At 45.5% G+C, this 20,137-nt stretch overlaps 1 protein-coding gene across 1 annotated transcript in view; it reads right to left on the reverse strand.

Moving 5' to 3' along the window:
* phlpp1 (PH domain and leucine rich repeat protein phosphatase 1) overlaps positions 1 to 20,137 on the reverse strand; it is a 55,816-nt gene that overhangs the window by 2,768 nt on the left and 32,911 nt on the right. Inside the window, exons 2-16 of the mRNA XM_031855262.1 lie at positions 13,548 to 13,744; positions 12,456 to 12,581; positions 11,508 to 11,656; positions 7,275 to 7,421; positions 5,873 to 6,100; positions 4,356 to 4,558; positions 3,928 to 3,988; positions 3,309 to 3,404; positions 2,595 to 2,750; positions 2,037 to 2,237; positions 1,668 to 1,830; positions 1,410 to 1,540; positions 1,110 to 1,223; positions 455 to 649; positions 63 to 291 (exon numbers count right to left, since the gene is read on the reverse strand). Coding sequence (XP_031711122.1) covers positions 63 to 291; positions 455 to 649; positions 1,110 to 1,223; positions 1,410 to 1,540; positions 1,668 to 1,830; positions 2,037 to 2,237; positions 2,595 to 2,750; positions 3,309 to 3,404; positions 3,928 to 3,988; positions 4,356 to 4,558; positions 5,873 to 6,100; positions 7,275 to 7,421; positions 11,508 to 11,656; positions 12,456 to 12,581; positions 13,548 to 13,744 — 2,396 coding nt within the window. The remainder of the gene's footprint in view (positions 1 to 62; positions 292 to 454; positions 650 to 1,109; positions 1,224 to 1,409; positions 1,541 to 1,667; positions 1,831 to 2,036; positions 2,238 to 2,594; positions 2,751 to 3,308; positions 3,405 to 3,927; positions 3,989 to 4,355; positions 4,559 to 5,872; positions 6,101 to 7,274; positions 7,422 to 11,507; positions 11,657 to 12,455; positions 12,582 to 13,547; positions 13,745 to 20,137) is intronic.

Genomic DNA, 20,137 nt, shown 5'->3' on the forward strand with positions numbered 1-20,137 from the left:
TTCACATCGATGTACTCAACACTGATTCCAGAGTACTTGAGGATGTTTTCAAGGATCTCTACCTCGGTGATGATGGCCCTGTGCTGCCTGACCCTGCGGTATTCCTCCTCGAGTCCCACATTTTGAAGCAGCGACAGCGATAGCGGCTTTCCATCGCGGCACAGGATGGCCTTGCACTTTCCCACATTAGCAGCTGTGAGGGTGAAGCAGCCAGCGGGGTCGGTGGGGTCATGGCGAATGTGGCACAGTGCCGCTGAGCCTCCCAGTTTCTGGCCCGCAGTTCCCAGTTTTCTATGGTGGCAAAGAAACAGGGGACAGAGTGAATATTTAAAATTCCTACTCTAAATCAATCCATCAAGCAGATTGTTGTTTGAACTAGAGACTTGCAACATGTTACGGACGATTTGTACCAAAACAGGGCGGCTGATAAAAAAAGAAGCCTGTTGTCATGTACCTTTGCATGACGAGGAAAGTGTTGGTCATGTAGTCCTCTTCGCTCTTGGTCTTGTGTAGCTCCTCCGCCAGCACGTCGTTCATCGTGCACTGCAACAGGTAGGGCACCTCCACGTTCCTGTCCCCATCAAACACACCATACAGAGCCTCACGACTCCCGCAGAAGCTGTTTACTGAAAGAGCCGCAACACACAGCCTGGAGAGGGAAACAAAAGACGGCCGTAACGTCATCTGCTTTTGCGATTAAACAACGAGAGCTTCAAAACTCCTCTGTCCTTCACGTACTGATCGCACAATCGAAACAATGCCTTCTCTGATTCCCTTGATTGAACAGCAGGACCTACGTCATCAAAGCAGAAGTGCCTTTTGATCACCGCGGATCCGGAAACGTGGAAACAATATGTGCAGTTGCTTGAATCTCATTGTTGACATGCACAAAACACGTGTTGAATTTAGCCCATGCAGAGATGTTTTGGCACGTGAGTGTACATGATTCATGTTTTCAATAAGCACTGCTTCAATATTTCCTTCGTATGAGTCATCTGGCTTTAACAATGCGCATTCTCAAGAGGTTTGGATTAGTGATGCTTCACTGGATGAGTGTGATGGTGGTGGAGGTTTTGGTTTTTTTCCAGCATTGACTGAATTGAACTCACTTGTTCTTGACGCCTGAGGCCTCCGTGTACCCATGACTCCACACAGCAGGCCCACCAGATGCCTCGTTTGACGAAAAGGTTGGAGGCGGATCAATACGGAAGCAGCGTATATTACTGAAAAACAACAACACATGAAATGGAGGACATTCAGTGTAAAGATACATGAGCTACTGACAGTACTCTATTCAGGATATTTATATATATGGTGGATTCTATCATAAAAAGATTAGTTTACAAAAATAATAATATACTTCCTTTGCAAAATGTAGGTTATAGTCACAGAGAGAAACAGTGACGTACTTGAGCTGCTCGAGGGTCTTGTGGTCCAGGTTGAGACGAGGGTTTCCAGTCAGGTCCAGCTCCTGAAGCTTTGGCGGCAGATTCTCCGGTAGCGTGATCTCAGTCAGCTCATTACAGCTCAGATCCACACACTGGCAACAGAGCAGAAAAGACACTCACTCACACGCACGCACGCACAGTTCGAGCTTGGGGGTCTCGTGTACATGTACTGCACACAAAGACGAGCGGAGAGGTTGTTGTGTATTACTACCGTCTTACTTTCATCTCCATCAGCTGCATGACCTCAGGGAAGACCTCGATGGCGTTGGAGTGGGCGATGAGTGTGTGCATCCGCCGGCAATTCATGATGGTGGTGGGCACAGCCTTCAGCATGTTTCCGCTCAGGTCCACCTCCTCCAGCTCCTCCAACTTGGCCATTTTACTGAAGAAAAGAGGGAGAGCATTGGGTGAGTCGAGGACGTAAAACGAAGATTGATTGATTTGTTGAATAACAGAAAATAAATCAACAAGAATTATTTATCAAGGAAAACTGGCCACATTCTATGGTTCCAGCATCCCACATGTGAAGATTTGCTGCCTAATCCATTCTTTAAATCCTCGTAAATTGAATCTCTTTGGGTTGTTTACCTGGCCGGGAAGGTCTGGAGATGGTTGTAGGCCATGTGCAGAACACGCAGGTGTATGTGGCCCGTAAGCAGGGGAACACACTTATCCGTCAGCCGGTTGTTGGTCAGGTAGAGTTCCTGCAGGATGCTGTGGCTCTCCTCCGATAGGCTGGATGGCGGCAGGTGCTCCAGCTTATTGGCCGACGCATTTACGCACCGTAAGCTGAAAGTAAAAAGTGAAAGTACAGACTCATCTTTTGTGCTCCTTCAGACAAGGATATGAAAAATAGTGACAAGTCACTTTAATTATAAACTTCTATGTGGCTTTCTACTTCTATGACACCCCCCCCCTAAGTGAAACCTCGCCCTCTAACCCAACCTTGTCCTGGTCGGTTGTTTTTTATTTGCCTGTCATCCTTGCCCTTCGGGCCTCTTGCCCTCGATTAAAATCCTACTCATAATTCCTGTCCTTCATCTTCATATACGTTCTTTTTTTTCTCATTGTTTAATCTTCTTGTAAGATGCCGGGGTGTATTATCTGATAAACAACAAATCCCTTCCAGCTGCTGATGAATGCTACCTGTCAGATTTGAGGAACAGGTTGCAGGGCAGCTCCACCAGTTGATTGTGCTGTATGTCCAAAACCTCCAGCAGAGGACGCTCCACTCTTTCGGGAAGCTTCTGCAACCGGTTGTGTCCTGCACTCAGCTTCCTCAGACTGTTGCTGCAAAACAACCTGCGGCAGGAAGAATACACAGATGGTTGGGTCAGTACTAGAACACGAAGGGGTGAACATGTAGACCTAGAGTGGCGCATAGATGCGTAGATACGTCGCTGAACGAGAGGCCCGAAACAGTCATAGCAATGAGGATAGTGCAGGGAGAGGATGGGGGCGAGGATGATGATGATGACGATGATGTGGAAACAGAAAATAGCAGCGCCTCTAGTGGAGCCTGCAGCTGAAATGAATCATCCTGACACTTATTGGGCAAAAAATAAATCTGCAGACAATGAGGGGACCAGAGGAGGAGCACAAATGAAAAAGAGAAAAGCAGAGGGAGGAGGGCTGACAAGAGCTGATGCGAGACAGAAAGAAGAGGAAGTGAGCTGCAGCTGACCTTCTGAAATGCTATATAAAGAGGAAGAGAACGGACGGAGGTTACAGGCTATCGGTGTGATTTATGAGGCCCTATGGGGGATAGATGACTGGCCGACAAAAGGGCAGGGAGAATAATGCAGCGCTGTACTCCATTTACAGGCTAACGGACACATTTGCTGAGAGAGAGAGACTCACCGCGCCGGGAGCTCAGTGATGAGGTTGTGGCTCATGTCCAGAACTTCCAGTTTCTTAGCTTCACACAGCCAGTCCGGCAAGGACTCCATATGGTTCCTACAGGAGGAGACGGGGTGATGATGATGATGAATAATGTGCCGTTTGTAAAGCGAGATACCGAACATTGAATATAACGTACTGAGATACTGCATCTGTTTGAATTCACAACTCTACTCTAAAAAAAGAAAAAGGCAGCAACTTCAGTTTCTGCTTGAACATTGGTCTTTCTTCCCATATTTTGTACTATTTCAGATTTACTTTGTTGAGGTCAGTGAAGTCTCAGCTGTGTTGTGTTTCCGCCAAAAAAAATTACAACTCTCAAAAGGTCTCAAAAGGATTCAAAAAATAAAATCAATACAACACTTGAAAATGAAAGTACTCTTTCGGTCCCTTTCTTTTTGACCACAAGGACGCTGTCGAGTCTTAAGAGTGACCTCTAACGTTCAAAGATTACTTTACCAGCTACTTTAACATCTTTGAAGCTAATATTTCTCTCTCGAAAACTGGACATTAAAATGAAACACAAAATATTTTTCTGATTGGCAGCATGATTTGTGTGTGTGTGTGGAATTCTTCTCACCTGGAGATGTCCATGTAACTGAGATTGGAGGGCACAGGACTTACATCCAGTTGCCGGAGCTCTGTGGGGAAAAATCCAAACACATTAACCTACAGCAAGGACAGACAGCGGCCCATTACAAAAGCAGGTAGATGGAAAATGGAGGGGAGCGTTCGGGAGGGGGGAGGGTCGGTGGCGGTGACAAGGTAGAGAGGAATGATGGAGAGAGACCATGAGACTGCAGCACTGATAAGAAAAATCAGTGCATGTCGAGAGAAGAGCATGGGGGTGAAATAAAGGTGCATATAGAAGAGGAAGGAGTGGCATCTGTGAGGGGAGATGCAAGTTATTTTGATTTCAGTTTAGAGGTGGTGGTGGTGATGATGTGAGATGGGAAGGGGCTCTGTCTTTTCTTAACCACACATGAAGTCTAGCGTGCCAAAACCCACCGTTGTTGGAGGCGTAGATGCCTTTGAGCAAGCAACCCTTGGCCTTGAGGGAGGCGATGCGGTTCCTCTCGCAGTGAAGCACCTCCAGTCGGGGGAAGACCGAGGCGTCCAGGTCCGTCAGCCGGTTGTCCCTCACGTCCAGCTGGGTTACGTGCCTCAGCAGGTCAGGCTCATCTGGCACCATGCTGGAGATCTTATTCAACCTGACAGAGGGAGCGGGCAAAGGCTCAGCACCGACCGGGTCAGGCTGAAGTGCACAGGCTGTGGCCTTTCTTACGAGCCGGAGAACATGCCTCAGGTGAAGGCTGATATATATGTTGTGCAGCAGCTTCTTGGCTTCTGTTTAGCCCTACGTTGTTCTGTGTCAAACACTGATGGAAGTTGTTTTTTGATTTAGTGTGTGTGTGTGTGTGTGTGTGTGAATGTGTTGCACTTCTGTTCTGTCACCTAGTAGCGATAGCTTAATGTTCAAGCATTTCATTATTAGAGATCACCCAAAGCCAAACCTGATAATACATAAAAAATATAAATACAGACTATTTTAAACAGTTGATTATTTCACAATTTCTTGATTATATATTGCGTGTGTGTTAAAATAACGTATCTATTTAATATGAAACACTAGAGGTCTCCATGTACTATTCCTTCTTACATAGGAAACCAAAGAAAACGCCCGCTGACTTGATAAGGGCATCAACTAGTGTTGATTATTTTAATTTTCGACTGATCCGTTGAGAATTTTTCTTAATTGGTGGTTTACTCCCAAAATGCATAATTCCCGAAAGCCCAAGACGACATTTTCAAATATCCGATTTTGTCCGATGAGCAGTCCAAAACTCTGAGAAAAGCAGCCAAATAAAGTCAGTGAATATCTTTGGGTTTACAATTGTTCTTCTTACAAAAGAAAACAACATTTTCATTAAAGTCTTCTTTGACCCCAGGAACTTGTGTCAAGTTTTTAAACTTCTTTTTTTTGTAAACATTTTATAGACCAAATGATTAATCAATTAATTGTATTTGTCAGCTGGAACAATAAACTCGTCGATTACTTGATTGATCGTTTCAGAACTTTTCTGGAAATAAATCGACAGAACCAAAGCGCCGCAGCGCTCATCATCCTCATCATCCTCATCAGAGATACCAGGTGATCTTTGCCCAAGCAGGAATGCTGGAAAATGTATCGACTGACCTCTTTTAAGCAAAGTCACAAGAGGTGAAGTATTAACTCAAAAATAGTGCAAGTCACTGCAGCACTGCGCTTTTTGCAGACAACGGGAAGAGGCCTGATGGAGCCACTAAAAGCAAATGATTTCCTGATTCCGTGCTGTTTGGCTGTCGGCTCGTGTTTCCATCATTAGTGGGATGACATGTGTCGTTGAGTTCACAGCTTTGGAGAAAGCATGACTGGGGACTTTAAGTGATGCTTGTTCTTAAAAACAAGTAGTTCATCCATATAACCCATAACATAACCATCCATTTTAATGAATACTTGTAACAATCTACCTAAACTGCCATACCTCAGATCGATGTGTTTGACCCGGAGCAGTCGGAAATTCTGCAGGGTGAGCGTGTCGAGGCTGTTTCCAGCCATGCACAGCTTCTCCACGGAGGCCAACTGCTCCAGCACCTGTGGCACGTGGTTGAACTGGTTGAAGGAAAGGCCCAAGTAGCTTAGCCTCTGGAGGGAGCCCAGCTCGATGGGCAGCTCGTCTAGACTGTTGCCATCCAATACGAACGTCTGCAAACTAGAGAGAGAGAGAGAGAGAGAGAGAGGAACACGAGGTTAGACCGCTTCAGCATTCGTAATCAGTACATCTGACGTCCAGCAGATGGCAGAAGGGGCATACGCGCCGTACTGGACACTTCAGGAATTTACAGGCATACCAGATCATTCCTGCAGATTAACTTCTCGTCTAGCCCGGCTTCAACACACATACCTATATGTTTGACTCATAATGAGCTTTGAGTGTAGAGCACGTGTACTACCCATGAGTCAGTAGTGACCCAGCTACTATGAGACTCGTCTATGTATTCCCTATTGTCACGGTGGGGTAGATTCTGCCCAATAATGCATGAATTTAAGATCCAATTAGTTTGGAATATTTTTACACATTTCTGCTGACACTCCTTTAAAGAGTGAGTAAACAGCTTCCCCACAGGCAGAGGGGAGCAATACTGGAGCCCGACCAAAACTTCTAATGTTCGGAGTATTCTCAAGAGAACAAACTGGTTTTCGGGCCAGTGAAATCCAATTGGTACCATCCTCTTGAAAAGGTTGGCATAGAAATAGAAATCCGTGATTATTTTCGAGGGACACAGTCCTCAAGAGAAATGTGAAAAGCGAAGGTGTGCACCGCAATGAAGGAGGAGATGGTCAAAATTGGATTCTCCCACAAAAGATTGCCAAAATAACAAGCCAAACAAACTTTTATCATGAATAAAATATATATAAAATTTATGCTTTAAACTTGACTTGCATGGCCTAGAAAATAACCGCAAACAGACCAGGGACAGGCCACGGAAGACAAAAGCATCACAGACGATCCGTGCACGTTGTGTTGTTGTTTGCTCACATGTCGAAACTAGTTAGGTGAACCACGGTGGTTGTTATGCCATGTACTTGTTGCTAGGTAACTCCCACATTTGGCTATGTTGTTGGTTGGTTTGTTGAAAAGATCTCACTGGTTTCCCACCAAGCCCCGAGATAGCTTCGAGCAAGCACTAGCCCTGACTCGGCAGTAACGACCCGCTACAATAAGTGAAAGGGTGCTCCATAATTACCAAGAGTAGGGAGAGGTTAGCAGAACAACCAACAAAAGGAAGAACAACCAATGTGTGAAGATATTGATTTCAATCTTGCAACATAAATATTGTTGGTTAACATCCTGTTATCCTCAGTCGCTTCCTTACGCTACTTACTTGGTCATGGCTCCCACGGAGCTCGGGACACAGGTGAGGTAATTACAGCTGAGGTTGACCTCCGTCAGCGTGGGGATGTCACAGATTGCCAGGGGGAACTGACAGAGGTGGTTGTTGGACAGGTTGAGGCTTCGCAGACGAGAAAATCTGCAAGTAGAGGATAAAAGTTTAAAAGACAAATTAGGAGAAGAAGAAGAAGAAGAAAAGGAGAAGAGAAAGAGAAAGAGACGAGAAGAGAAGTGTGAGCGAGCGATTGGAGATGTAGTTGCATCTTGTCAACATGGATATTGTAAGAGAGCGGAAGATATTCATGAATATATTAATGAATCTCTTCATGGGCAATGCATCAAAGTATAGCTTAACGCAGACTCTGTTTAAGTGAAAACACACAGAGAGATACAACCCGCCTGAACCTTTCACGTTTGATTGTTGAGAAAACAAGCGCAGCGTTGACGTCCGTGTTGTTCATCCAAACACAGTGACCGCTGGCATTTGCCTCGGTGTTCCATGGCAGAGCGGTGACCTTCAGAGGGGTTAGCCCCTCGGTATGGGGGGGTCTTTATTTATCCATCCCCACACATACAGACACGCACATGGGACCTGTTATCACCTATCATGTGCACACAGAGAGAGGGAGCAGCCATGGCGAGAGCCGGAGATGGGCACTGCGCCATAATAGCACCGCGGGCTGGAGCAGCTGCTTAAACTGGCACGTCTTGGTTTACCTCCCATTGTGCACACACACACACACACACACACACACACAGGTTACACACACATGCACACACTATATGTCAAGGAAAAAGGCAACCGAGACGTCAGGGCTATTGATTAGGCCGGCCAAAGTAATTCCAGCTGAGGGTGACTCCAGCAGAGTGTGGGCGGGAGAATGTCATTCCACCATTAAATCAACCCCTGCAATGTGCTGAGTAATGCTCTCACTCCCTCCTCAGACTCTCTCCTAGTCTGTGTCATGCTCCGTCATTTTGTGTGATCATGCTGTTCTCTTTTCTCCTTGCTCATTTCCAGGTGTATTTAAAGCTGCACTCATAATTATTTAGATGGTCAATGGATCAACTGAGTTTTTTGGCTCGCAGTCACGCCGCAAAGAGAATCCTACAGATATGCAGTACTCCTCTTCTATGTGAAGGCTTTATCGCAGGGCTCTCGACTAACTTGTTTTAACCATTCACCCGGAACCGTCACGAAATGTGTCCGGTTCCAAATGTAAAATCTTTTGTTTTTCTACGTTATCATTGGTTAGAATCATTCAAAGAAACCTTTAACATGAATAAAACATCAAAAGCGATTTATTTTGCGTAATTTATTCAAAACATTTGTTTTTAATTTTGTTGGTTCGTTATTTATAATTTGCATTATTTGATGCAGCTCAGTTAAATCAAAATATATTTTTTTAATGTGTAAAAGTAGCATTTGGTCCAAAAATAAGTTTTTGCAAAGGCTTTCAATCTGTCCCTGCTCGCTGGTGCGTCTTGAAGTTGGAGGAGCTGCTGGACGAGATGCTCGTTTCATGGGGAGAGGCCAAGCAGGTTGCCAAGGACCACATGCAGCCTAACTACCCACAGAGGATGAAGAGAAGTAAGTGGTTCACTTTAGAAACATGATTTGACTCCTCATAGTGGACAGAATGGCAGACGCCATGAGGTCAGAGGCCTCCAGTGTGTGCTGTGTGTGTGTGTGTGTTCATGTTGTCAAAGAGGTTTAATGAGACCTGTGCAGTCACTTTCACCCCTCAAAGTCCACTTTTATAAACCTAATCCCCATCTTACACTTGATGGCGGAGAGACAAAGTTAGCGATTAGCAAGCTGAAGACAGATATTTATTGGTAGAAGTTGGTGGAGACCAAAACAGAGCTGAATGGTGTGGATATTGGTGTTGCATTCATCAAGGGGACAGAAATAAATGAAAGTATAATGCTGCTCTGTGTAAATAAACAACTTTAAAAAGGCCACGACGTGTCAATGTTGTGACCAAAGAAATCTGTAAACGCAGGTTTAAAGTTTCCCCAAACATTATTTTTGTGAAATTATCAGCTGACTCTGCAGTTCCCCTCAGCTCTGCAGAGCCTTTCAGCCTCTTTATCGCTTTGTTTTGGTTCTCCAGACTACAACTCCACCGTCATCAACCTCATCTATAGCTGTTGTAACCAAAAAGAACAGCCAGATATATCTCTCAGGACTTGATGAAGAGCAAACATGAAGTAAAAGGAGTGTGGCTATTGGACTTCGATTCATTAGGTGGGCAGAGACACACGCACACACACATACACACACACTAAATGAATGCTAATGTTATTCTGTGTCGGCTGAATGTGTAAAACAGCAACTGCTTGCAAAAATGTTCACCATGTCCACTTTATAGGGTAGAAAACATGTCAAGCGGCCCAAAAAATAAATGAATGCAACTTTAATTCTTTCACTTGTCTTAAACACCCTCTTTTATCTCAAAGTCTATCTTTCTGACGCTATTCTGTCCAACGACATTCCCTCTCTTACCTTCTCCCCTCATTTGTGTGACTTTTACATCCCTCACAACTTGCTCAACTATCATACATATGTAAATAAACAGACCAAAGGTTAAATCCATATGCGTGTGAGCGGTGACCTCTGTCTCACAGTGGGATGCATGCTGGGAAGGCAGTCCCATGCCAGAGGAGACAGCTCGTATCCCAGACGACTGATTGTATGCATATCTGATTGGCAAATCAGCCACCAGTTAGCATTTGGCCAGAGAGGACAGGCGAGAGCAGGGGGGAGGCATGTGGCAGGTTCACACATTCCATTCCTCTTGGAAAAACACAAAGCACTATGACCCCACGTTGGATGTCACTGAAAGCCGGTGTTTATACTGAAACAAAAACACGCTCACACAACTGTCCACACCAAAACACATACACCCACATCCATGGGGGCTGAGCACAGAGCGGTATTGTTTTCGACTCCAGCCTGTCAGGGGCAAAGGGAGCTACTCAAGTAACTACACGTTTCTGTCAAAACGGCTCTATTTTCAGCCAGCTATTCATCTCTTTCTCATTACTGACCTCTTTTTCTGTCATGCTGGGTCAAATGCGGATGAGCCTACTTAGGTTTGGCAAAGATAAATGGATGATACCTCGCTTGACCAACAGGGGAGCTGTGCATCACTCACCCAGATTGTTTTTTAAACGAGATGTGTCCCTTGCATCGTCGTCTTTTTTAACACCGGTCTTTTAAAGGAACATGATAAAATCATGACCTCCCACTCATTCACAATTCTTTCTCTGGAAGACACGCAAGCATGCCAGATTGTACGTGCACAGCCATACACACACACACACACACACACACACACACACATTCCATGTCAGTGCAGTCATCTTAAAAAGAAAAAAGAAATGACTGCCATACTGTATCAAGACTTTGTATGCGCTGACCCCAAATCTGTAGCCTGCAGCCACTTTTTTGTCTCTGTTGCATACAAGCAAGCGACTCTCTCCTCCTCTCACACACAGACACTCTATTCTGCAAACGTCGCTTACAAACACCCGAGCGTCACATTCACACAATTCACTCACTCCAACGACGAAAATCTTCTGGCAATAATCTTCAGTAAGAAAGGCTGTGACAGGCACGCACATGTACCACTGTGTACATAAATGCAAACACATTTGTGCACACACACACACACACACACACACACACACACACACGTCTTGGCTGTGGGCTTTAATCTGGGACCATGATAAGCATGCAGCAGATGGTGCCCACGGAGAGAGAGAGAGTGAGGGAGGCCAGGCACATTAAAAGCTTCCCTGCAGACTCATCTACCCTTCTGGACTCTGGGCTCGTTTGGCCTAGCCTGGTACGGCACGGTCCTGGCTAGCCTATTTGCTCCCCCGTGTGCCGATGGCCGAAGTCCGAGACTGCTCAGGTCGACGGCTCGCCAATTGCAGGGGAAAGCTAAAGCTGGCCAAACCGGCCAGCCGTGACCTGCTATGTCTAGCGACACCTCACTGTGCCCGTGTCTCGTCTTTCCCCTCCTTGTACCACAGCCCAGCCCAGCTCCTATTGTGGGCAAAATTATGCAAATCTTTGCTAAACCTTCTCGAGTCTCATCATGCCCAAACCGGCCTGAACTGTCAACTCCCCCGATCTGTAACACGGTCCTCCTCTCGCTCCCATTAGTTCATCCTCAGGTGTGTTTACTGTACATTTGTGATGATGTCACTGTACCTCTGCAGCTGCTGCAGCCGCTGGTCTGCAGGCAGGAAGTTGTGTTTGAGGTTGAGGTGGGTAAGGTCGTGGCTGTAGAAGAGGTTGGGGGGAAGTTGCTCCAGGCTGCAGCAGGACAGATCTACCGAGTTGATCCTCTGGGACACCATCTAGATGGAGGCGGGGAGGACAGCGAGACGAGTGGAGCGGTAACAGAGAGGAAGAGAAACGTGGAGTTAAACAGGATTATCACCAACACAAGAACAAGACTTAAACTGGTTTACTGTGTGTGTGTGTGTGTGTGTGTGTGTGTGTGGGTGAGTGTGTGTGGGTGAGTGTGTGTGTGTAGCCCGCTGCTAAGTGGTCAAATGTCACTCAATGGCCAATCTTCTTAGGATTAGGGAGTCAGGTAAAGTCGAGGAAAAGTTCAACAGGTTAGCGACCTAACATTACGTCATTGCGTGAATCTAGTTGCACTGCAGGTGCGTTGAGCAGTTAACCTGCGATTTGTTAGTCAAATTTATGGAAACACACAAGCTTATCAAAAACAAAATGAAAGCATAAACGTCTACCTCGTCTTTAAAGAGAGGATCTACGCCCTGCGAGCTTTTCAGCGTGGTGTTAGCTAGAGGCTCAGCCAGTCGTCACTCTTGCACGTGCTGCTTCTACCCAGGCTTCTATTCTGAGTGGCCCTCTGGGTGCTGGTGACATGCATGCCCCTGTTCATATTTAGAAAAGAGGTTTTCTGGCTGTGGCCTACTTGAGTTCAAATGAGAGAAAGGAGCGAGAGCCATGAGTGGTTGTTATGTGTCGGTGGAGTTTTCACTCACTCTCAGCTCGTACTGTACGGGCAGCGGGATCGTAGTGGCTCCCATATTGTCATTGTTCCACTTGCAGTCACGCAAGTTTGGAGACACAACGCAGCTGACCCGTAGGCAACTCTCATGCACACACACACACACACAGTACCTTGGCAGCGTGTCTGTGCCAGCGCAGGTGCTCCGTGAAGCTGTCGAAGCTGACGTAGTAGGTTTGACTCTGAGGCCCCGCCGAGCTGAAAGCCAGACAGTGGTTGTGCTTCTTCACCTCCTCCACCTGCAGAAAGACACAAACACACACCGGAGAATGTAGAGTTGAAAGTTACATAATAACAGAAGCAGAGAGGAAAAGAGGACACATGGACATCTTAATACATTAGCAGTTATTCTAAACAGCTTCTGTTGAAGGAAATAACACTTAATGGCTGCGGGGTAGACAAATCCAGTCAACCAGAAGCACACTTAACAATATATACGAGGCACGGTTGATCATATAATTAACACATGTGCGTGGACACTGTGAATAAATGGCTGACTAGTTATGTGTTTGAGTACAATACTGGCACGCATACAACTCACCACACAAAGGCACATGCAGGGGCAAGTGCATGAATGAATAGTTGACTAGAGGTCACGTGCTGTGTGTGAAATGTTTAAAAACCGGGCGTGGCGGAGTTTGAAGTGTACTTTGTGTCAGGCAGGCAGGTAGAAGTGGCCGGTTATTCAGGAGAGCCCTTGGAGCTTATTTAGTGGCCTTGCAGATAAACAGATCCATAAAGCAATGAACGGATGAAGGTCATTTTTGGGGAGGCAAATCTTATTAAATAAAGAGCGAAATAGGGCTACTTGAATGCTGAGGTGATCCATTACTCTGAACATTATAGCATTATGACTCTAGATTAAAAATGGACTCTGAATAGAATGGACGCAGAATACTGAAAACATTTTGACTTTGTAAAAAAGAAACCTGGCTTGAACCCTTTCTGTTTGACCTTGAGCTGAAATGATCAAAGCTGGAAGCGTTGCTCGGTGTCACTAAAGGACAAACATTTGTTCAAGGTAAAATGTCCTCAAGAGCAATCTTCACTGTGCAGGGAGACATTGGCAGAGAGCAATAAGAGTGGCTTTATCAGGTCGCTCACTGGTGATATGACATTATGAGTTTATGATCCAAAGAATAAATTACATAAGATCACCATAAAAAGATGATGTAATGCCAGTCGTGGTGCGACTCCCGACTTACTTTTCCTCCAATGAGCGGCAGGATGTGCATCTTCCCCGTCTGGCTCTCCTTGACGGAGGACACGATGAGGCAGGTGCCGCACAAGATGACCTGCCGCCTGGTCCAGCGGTTGACCGGCAGCTGGAGCTTCCCTTTCCGGACGTTGTACGTCCCCGACAGCTGGACCCGCTCTGAGCTCTCGATGCTTTGGGGCTTCCCTGGGAACAAAGAAAGAGATGTTTCGTGTAGTTAGCACTGTAGACCTCAACACACGTCTGTGAAATTAATAGGTACTATTTAATCAGGGAATTACTATACCACCACTCTGAATAAAGTATATTTCATGGTGTTTATACGACAGGTACACAATGCTACTTATAAATACACAAAGTCAAAACCAAACGAGCCTTCAGCCATGCTAGCAGCTCTGTGAGAATGTGCTGTCTTAGCGTTGAGCTAAATGCTAACACCAGCAAGCTAACTTTCTGACAATGACAAAACATGTTTAGCAGGTAAAATGTTCACCATCTTGGTATAGCATGTTAGCATGCTAAAACGTGTTAATAAGCACTAAATGATAAAGGTATTTGGTAATGGAAGTATTGGACGAATTAAAATACTGAGCTATACACAATTTCAATATGTTTCAGTCTGGGCAGCTGCTAAAAAACAAGTCTGTGTCTGACAGATTGAAATGGTTGTGTGATTTCTGAAATGAATAGCAGGGGAGCTCTGCTCTGAACACCATCACACTGCTGGGCTAGCATAAGATCCAAATACATTCAGCACAAGTGTACTGGATGTCCCACTTTGCACATGAATTGAATGGTCTCGATTTGAATTCAGTGCAGCTCCACGTTAAAGGTGTCAAATCCAATACCAGGTGCACTTCTTCCAAATTATTCTCTTACAATTTCTGAGCTGCCTTTATTCAGTTTTGCCCATCTGTGTGCCTCTCCACCGTGCCCTGCTCTCTCACTTCACCGCCGGCCTGCCAAACCTGACAGTCAAGGCTGCTTATCAGGCGTTCTGTCAGCCAGGCTGTCTTATCGTTCTGTCTAAACATCCACCTGCTTTCCGTCTACCTCCACCTCCGCAAAAAAACTCCCCGGGCAGGCATGCGCCGTCCTCCCCCCCTCCCCTGTCATTTCTCTCCTATCTGTCCGGCAGCCTGGCTTTCTCCATTCTATCTATGGCTCGTTCTGCTCGCAGCACGTTTTAACCTCACTCATTGGGCCAAAAGAGATTCATGGCGTGGAAGTTTTCCTTTCCGAGAGACAGATGGCCTTAGAAAGTGTCCCACATTCCGTGGCCTATACTGTAAACTAGCTGTATCTGTCCCGCACGGTCTCTTTCACACATATTCCACTCAAACACACGCTGAAGGGGTTGCGGAGGGAGAGTCAGTAAAGCAGCCGCGAACCCGCAATGAATAATTCAGGTCTTTTCGCATGCTGACTGTAAGGCACACAGAGTACTGTACTCTCACCCAACCCACTCAGCAGAGTTTAATAACATTCTGACCAGAGAGGTGTGCTTATTTGTGCTGGGCGTCATGACAATACATACATATGTTATAATGATTTTCACTCACAGGTACACAGGCGGGATTCAATTTTAAAACAGGCACGGCCACCGAACCCTTGACCTTTACTCCGTGCTACGAGCCAATCTTGTGTTAACAGCAGAATCAATAGCCTAGCAAAAGGATATTTGATTTGACTAAATGCTGAGTGCGTAACCCAACACGCTATTGTTAAATGTTGATAAGGAGTCATGTTTGATTACAAGGGTGAGCTGTTGTGGTGTGCTTGAACAGCAGAGACTAATAAATGACTAGAGGGTACGGCAAAGAGCACAAGCCTCTGAAAAACTGCACAACGTGCAAAGATGCAGCCGTCTCACCGCTTATTACTAAACTTCTGAGGAAAAAAAAAAGTGTGAGAATGCAACACTGGCAGCTGATTACAAAGTCACACGTGTCCGACACACATGTTAGACTTTTACCAACCGCATGCATGACATCTACCTCAATCTAGCATTAATATTCATTCCATATGGAGTGGCCAGGTACACGGGCGAAATAGCAATGAGGCAAAAGTGAAACCCGGGTGGGTGGTTCTAGAGGAAGAGATACTATGTGTCTTATTCCTTTATGTGAAGGAGTATTTATAAGCCTGTGTCAAGGCAATGCCTTAAATATATTACAGCAAATGCAGTTCACACTGTGCCAAAATCTGTGAAGCCATCTATAATGTACTGTAGGCTATATGACAATTTAACTGGCATAACCTGCTTTTCATAATTTCTCTCTGTGCTCTGGCAGCCTCGTCTTCACAGCAGTAATCAGAAGCCGGCAATCGGAATCTAGAGATAAATATGGATAAATATGTTTTAATGAGCTATGAGGATGTGAGAGACATCTGTAATATTCCTAATGCTTCATCTTCATTATGCGCTTACAGGTTAATGTGCATAATTCTGCCAAAAGATTCTATACAAAGATCTGAATGAAATCACAATGAAGTAGACAGTTTCTTTTTGTTTGTTTTTACTTTGACAGAGAAATATCTCTGTTCTCCACAAAAATAAAAAGTTCAGTAAGCGCACATCAAGATTTTAATTTGTACCAAATACCAAAAGAAAGATACTTTAGGAGAAAATATTGATGGAAACATTTGAAAGGGCCATAAAAACTATGCTCAGTGTGCCTTGAAGTGGTATCTGGGTTTTGTTTGAGATGTTAGAAAATGATACAATCATCTGTTGTTTTGTCAAAGTTTCGGACACTTTTTTTCAGTATTGAAAATCAGAATCAGGATGTTTTGTTTTGCCTTACTTGCACTGCGTACAAAACCTCTAAATCGTCCCTCCTCTGTCCCCCGTCCCCTCCACTGTTGATCTCCATGCTCGTTTATTGCACCTCAGAAACAAGTAGAGTGTGCAGGGAGCGAACGATTTCTATTATTGTAGGTATGTGTGTACTCGCGTGTGTGCTGTGCTGGGCTGGCTGGGAGCAAAACATCTTGTGAGACATAGTGTTAGTAAAGGAGGGATCACATAACCTCATTCACTTATTTGAAAGTTAAAATGTCCGTTGCATTTTGCTGCGCCACTTCCGTGTATACCTGTGAACCAGAGCACCTAGCTGGACCCGCAAATACTTTAAGGAGGTGACGGACAAATGTAAATAAGTGGTTTAGATAAGCGCGTTAAACTGGGGACTGAACTTTCCTTTAAGAGGAAACATGCATGGGGACGGAAAGATAGGGAGGATGAGATAAGGAAGCAAACGGACAATGTAATTTCTTACAGGAAGGATCTACCAGCATGTACCGATAAAACAAGACTCATAACTTCCATATAATACATTGATATTATCAAGTGGCTATTTGGGTTTACTTTAAAAAATAAAGCTTGTACTTGACGTGTTCTTGGTTTAAGTACTTGAATACGAAGGAGGGGAAACAATGAACGCAGAATAAAAGGTACACCTGAATCGTAAACGCCAGATCACCACCGAAATCAACACCAGTATTGTTCAGGCCAAGAGCTGTCGTCTGCCAAATGTCCTCCAAATCCATGTGACCATCTTGCTAACAGACAGACAGGCTGACTGAGCATAACTGAACAGACTGGTTATACCCCCTTCCCGACTTCGCTGGCTGGCAGAGGCGACCGGCAGGCGCAGATTTTCACTACCGAGCTTGGGAAAGGGGGATGTGTTGCATTAGACAAATTATTCACAAGCTTTTAGCCTCAATACGTCACATGGGCATATTCCTACTATTTTTAGGCCTTTTGTTGGAACGTGCTCTCTCCCACACAAGCATATGCACAAACACTACTCCTCGTCCTGCTCTTCCCCTTGCTGACATCCACACACACACACACACACACTGACACAGTGACAGTGATCAACCATCTCCATATGTGCATCATCCATCTAATTGTCCCCCCCCCCCCTTGAATGTTGGCGGACCCAGATATTTTGTGGAGGTAGAACAATACAGACAGCTCGAGTGGGCTGCTTTTGTGATAAAAGAAGGTTGAAAGCATCTCCCGTGCGGATGTTACCGTTTACAACCATCTCACACAGACGTGGGACGACTGGATGGAGGAATACGCTCCGGTCTGGCCATGGGAATGCACGGTTGGAGGAAGCAAGGAGATGGGTGGGACACCCACGTGAGCATCCTGTTTACAGGGGTGGGCCACAGAGAGGCAGGATCTCTCACCCTCCAGTAGGGGGAAGGAAAATATCAGAGACAGTTGCTTTATTCCAAATGCATGAACCACAGGCCACCTACGACAGCAATATTTTGAGCAGCGATGATGTTATTCATGGCGGTCATCCCATAATCTATGGGGGATGCTTGACATTTAAAAATAATAGACAGGCCCTGCAAAGTGGGTGTGTTCATGTGCAGGAGTCATAGTCTATTTCTAGACCTACTGTACGTATGAGCATACTACAGTGTGTGTGTGTGTGTGTGTGTTGGTTACTGGAGATAGCGTCCTTCCTTTCCCCCCCAAGCACAGGAAAAGAGTGTTTCCTCTACACACTAGGCTCCAATACCCGTGTGTGTGCTCGTCTACTCTACTGCTCAAACACATAAATAAATATACACAAGCTGCTGTCACTCTCAGACAGAACCAAAAACTGAATCAATGTTTCTAAAGGTTTTCAAATCTGTAAAAGAAAGGTTTGCTCACATCAGTACACGTCATAGTGGAACACGAAGGCAGCGAGACGCACTTGATGCTTTACCAGGGGTCGGTTAAGAGCGCAGAGTGAGCAACCAGCAGGTGGTCAATGTCGGTATGAAACAGGCAAGAAAAGGTGTTTTGAGAAAGTGTGTCACCACAACCATGAGAGGTCCTTGAGCATGCAGCTATAACTGGCCACCCAATACATTATGCAGTTTGTTGCTGCAGAATGCGAGAACAGCCCTGGACAGACACAGAGGTGCACACTCACTCACAAGTCGCATGATCCTCCTGATGATGACCTCAGAGCAAGTGTTACCCCGCAAAGGCTAATTATTTTTTTAATTCAAGCTACCGTCAGCTTTGCTTCCTACTGATAAACGATTTCATTTTCTTCATTGAGATTGTGGGGAACTTCCACAATGATGAAATGGTACATCCCATTGCTATGACAATATATCTTACGTAGCACCTCCCTGCAGGAATGGGGAACTGGCACTTTGCATTTTCAGTTCAATTCAGGACGTTAAGCCTCTGAAACACAAATTATAGATCCAAAAAGCAGATGTGTAACAGCTGCTACTAGCAAGACAAGGCGTCTCTGAATATTGATACCGTCGGTGTGCATCCATGTAGCGCGTGTAATCTTTGCAAAGTGACTCACATTGACACAAATGAAACCACTCCTGGTTGCTTAACGTCAGTATTTATTCCTGAGCTAATGTTTTTCAGGCTACAAAGTTGCCGCCCAGATGCCCTGCTGCCCCCGTTATCCATCACTGTTAGTGATCAGCACCCAAGGCCGACCTCTCTCCATCCGTCTCCCAATTTAACAGATCAACGCTTCTTTCTTCTGGCTCTTCTCTGTAATAACAAGGACACATCCCTGGTTATTCATCCCGCCCCTGCTAAATGCAACCTGACATCAGCACACCTCCACTACAGGACCGGGCATGCCGCACCGTAGGGCATCAATGACCCACATAAGTCACAGCAGAGCACGAGCATGCGTAGACAAGACACACACACACACACACACACACACACACACACACACTTGCTTATTCTATAGGTGGCGACAGATGTGATGTACAGCATGACAAGAGTCTCGGACTCATAAAAGCTTCTGAGCCTACATCGGGCTCTTATATCTCCGGCATCAGCTTTTATCTGCCTTTTTTGAAATGTATCTCAACCGCAGCATCTCATTAAAGATCTAGCTATTAGGAAGCATCTATAAAAACTTGATACGAGGCACTCTATCAAGCAAACATCATCATAATCTGTGGGCGTGTTGGAGACATTGACTCGTAAAGAGAAAACTATGGTTGATGGGAGAGTTGGTGACGAAGGGATATAGAAATAGATGTAAGACAGAGCGGTGCCAGCTGTTACTCAGTGACACAAATAGCTGCACTGTCCTTCTGTTGCAAAACACACACACACACACACACACACACACACACACACACACACACACACACACACACAATGTATCTACTTAAAGGTGTCTGTTCGCAAGCTAGGGAAGGATGTGCTTCCCACATCTGATGATCGCTGCCCTCCTTTATCCTCCGTCTCTCCTCCCTCTCTTTGTCGTTCTCTGTGGATGACTCGAGGTGATTACTCAGATTTAAAGTGACAGGCCGCGTTGAGCCGACTGTCCGCTCGAGCAGTGGTTAACGGGGCTCGCTGGGAGGTGGCGAAGGCCGTCACGAGGCGCCGGGCTGCTCCACGCACTCGCCTAAGTGCTCCACATCGTTCTGCGCATTACACTTTTTTCACTCTCTGCACTTTGCACAATGATGCACGTGTTGAACTGTGAATGTGAGGTATCGAAAAAAGAAGAAGAAAAAAAACTAGATCTACAGGAAGGCCCCACATTGACACAGTTTCTGGAA

This window comes from Anarrhichthys ocellatus, unplaced genomic scaffold, assembly GCF_004355925.1.
Source record: "Anarrhichthys ocellatus isolate YVR2014 unplaced genomic scaffold, GSC_Weel_1.0 scaffold15, whole genome shotgun sequence".
Taxonomy (NCBI): Eukaryota; Metazoa; Chordata; class Actinopteri; order Perciformes; family Anarhichadidae; genus Anarrhichthys; species Anarrhichthys ocellatus.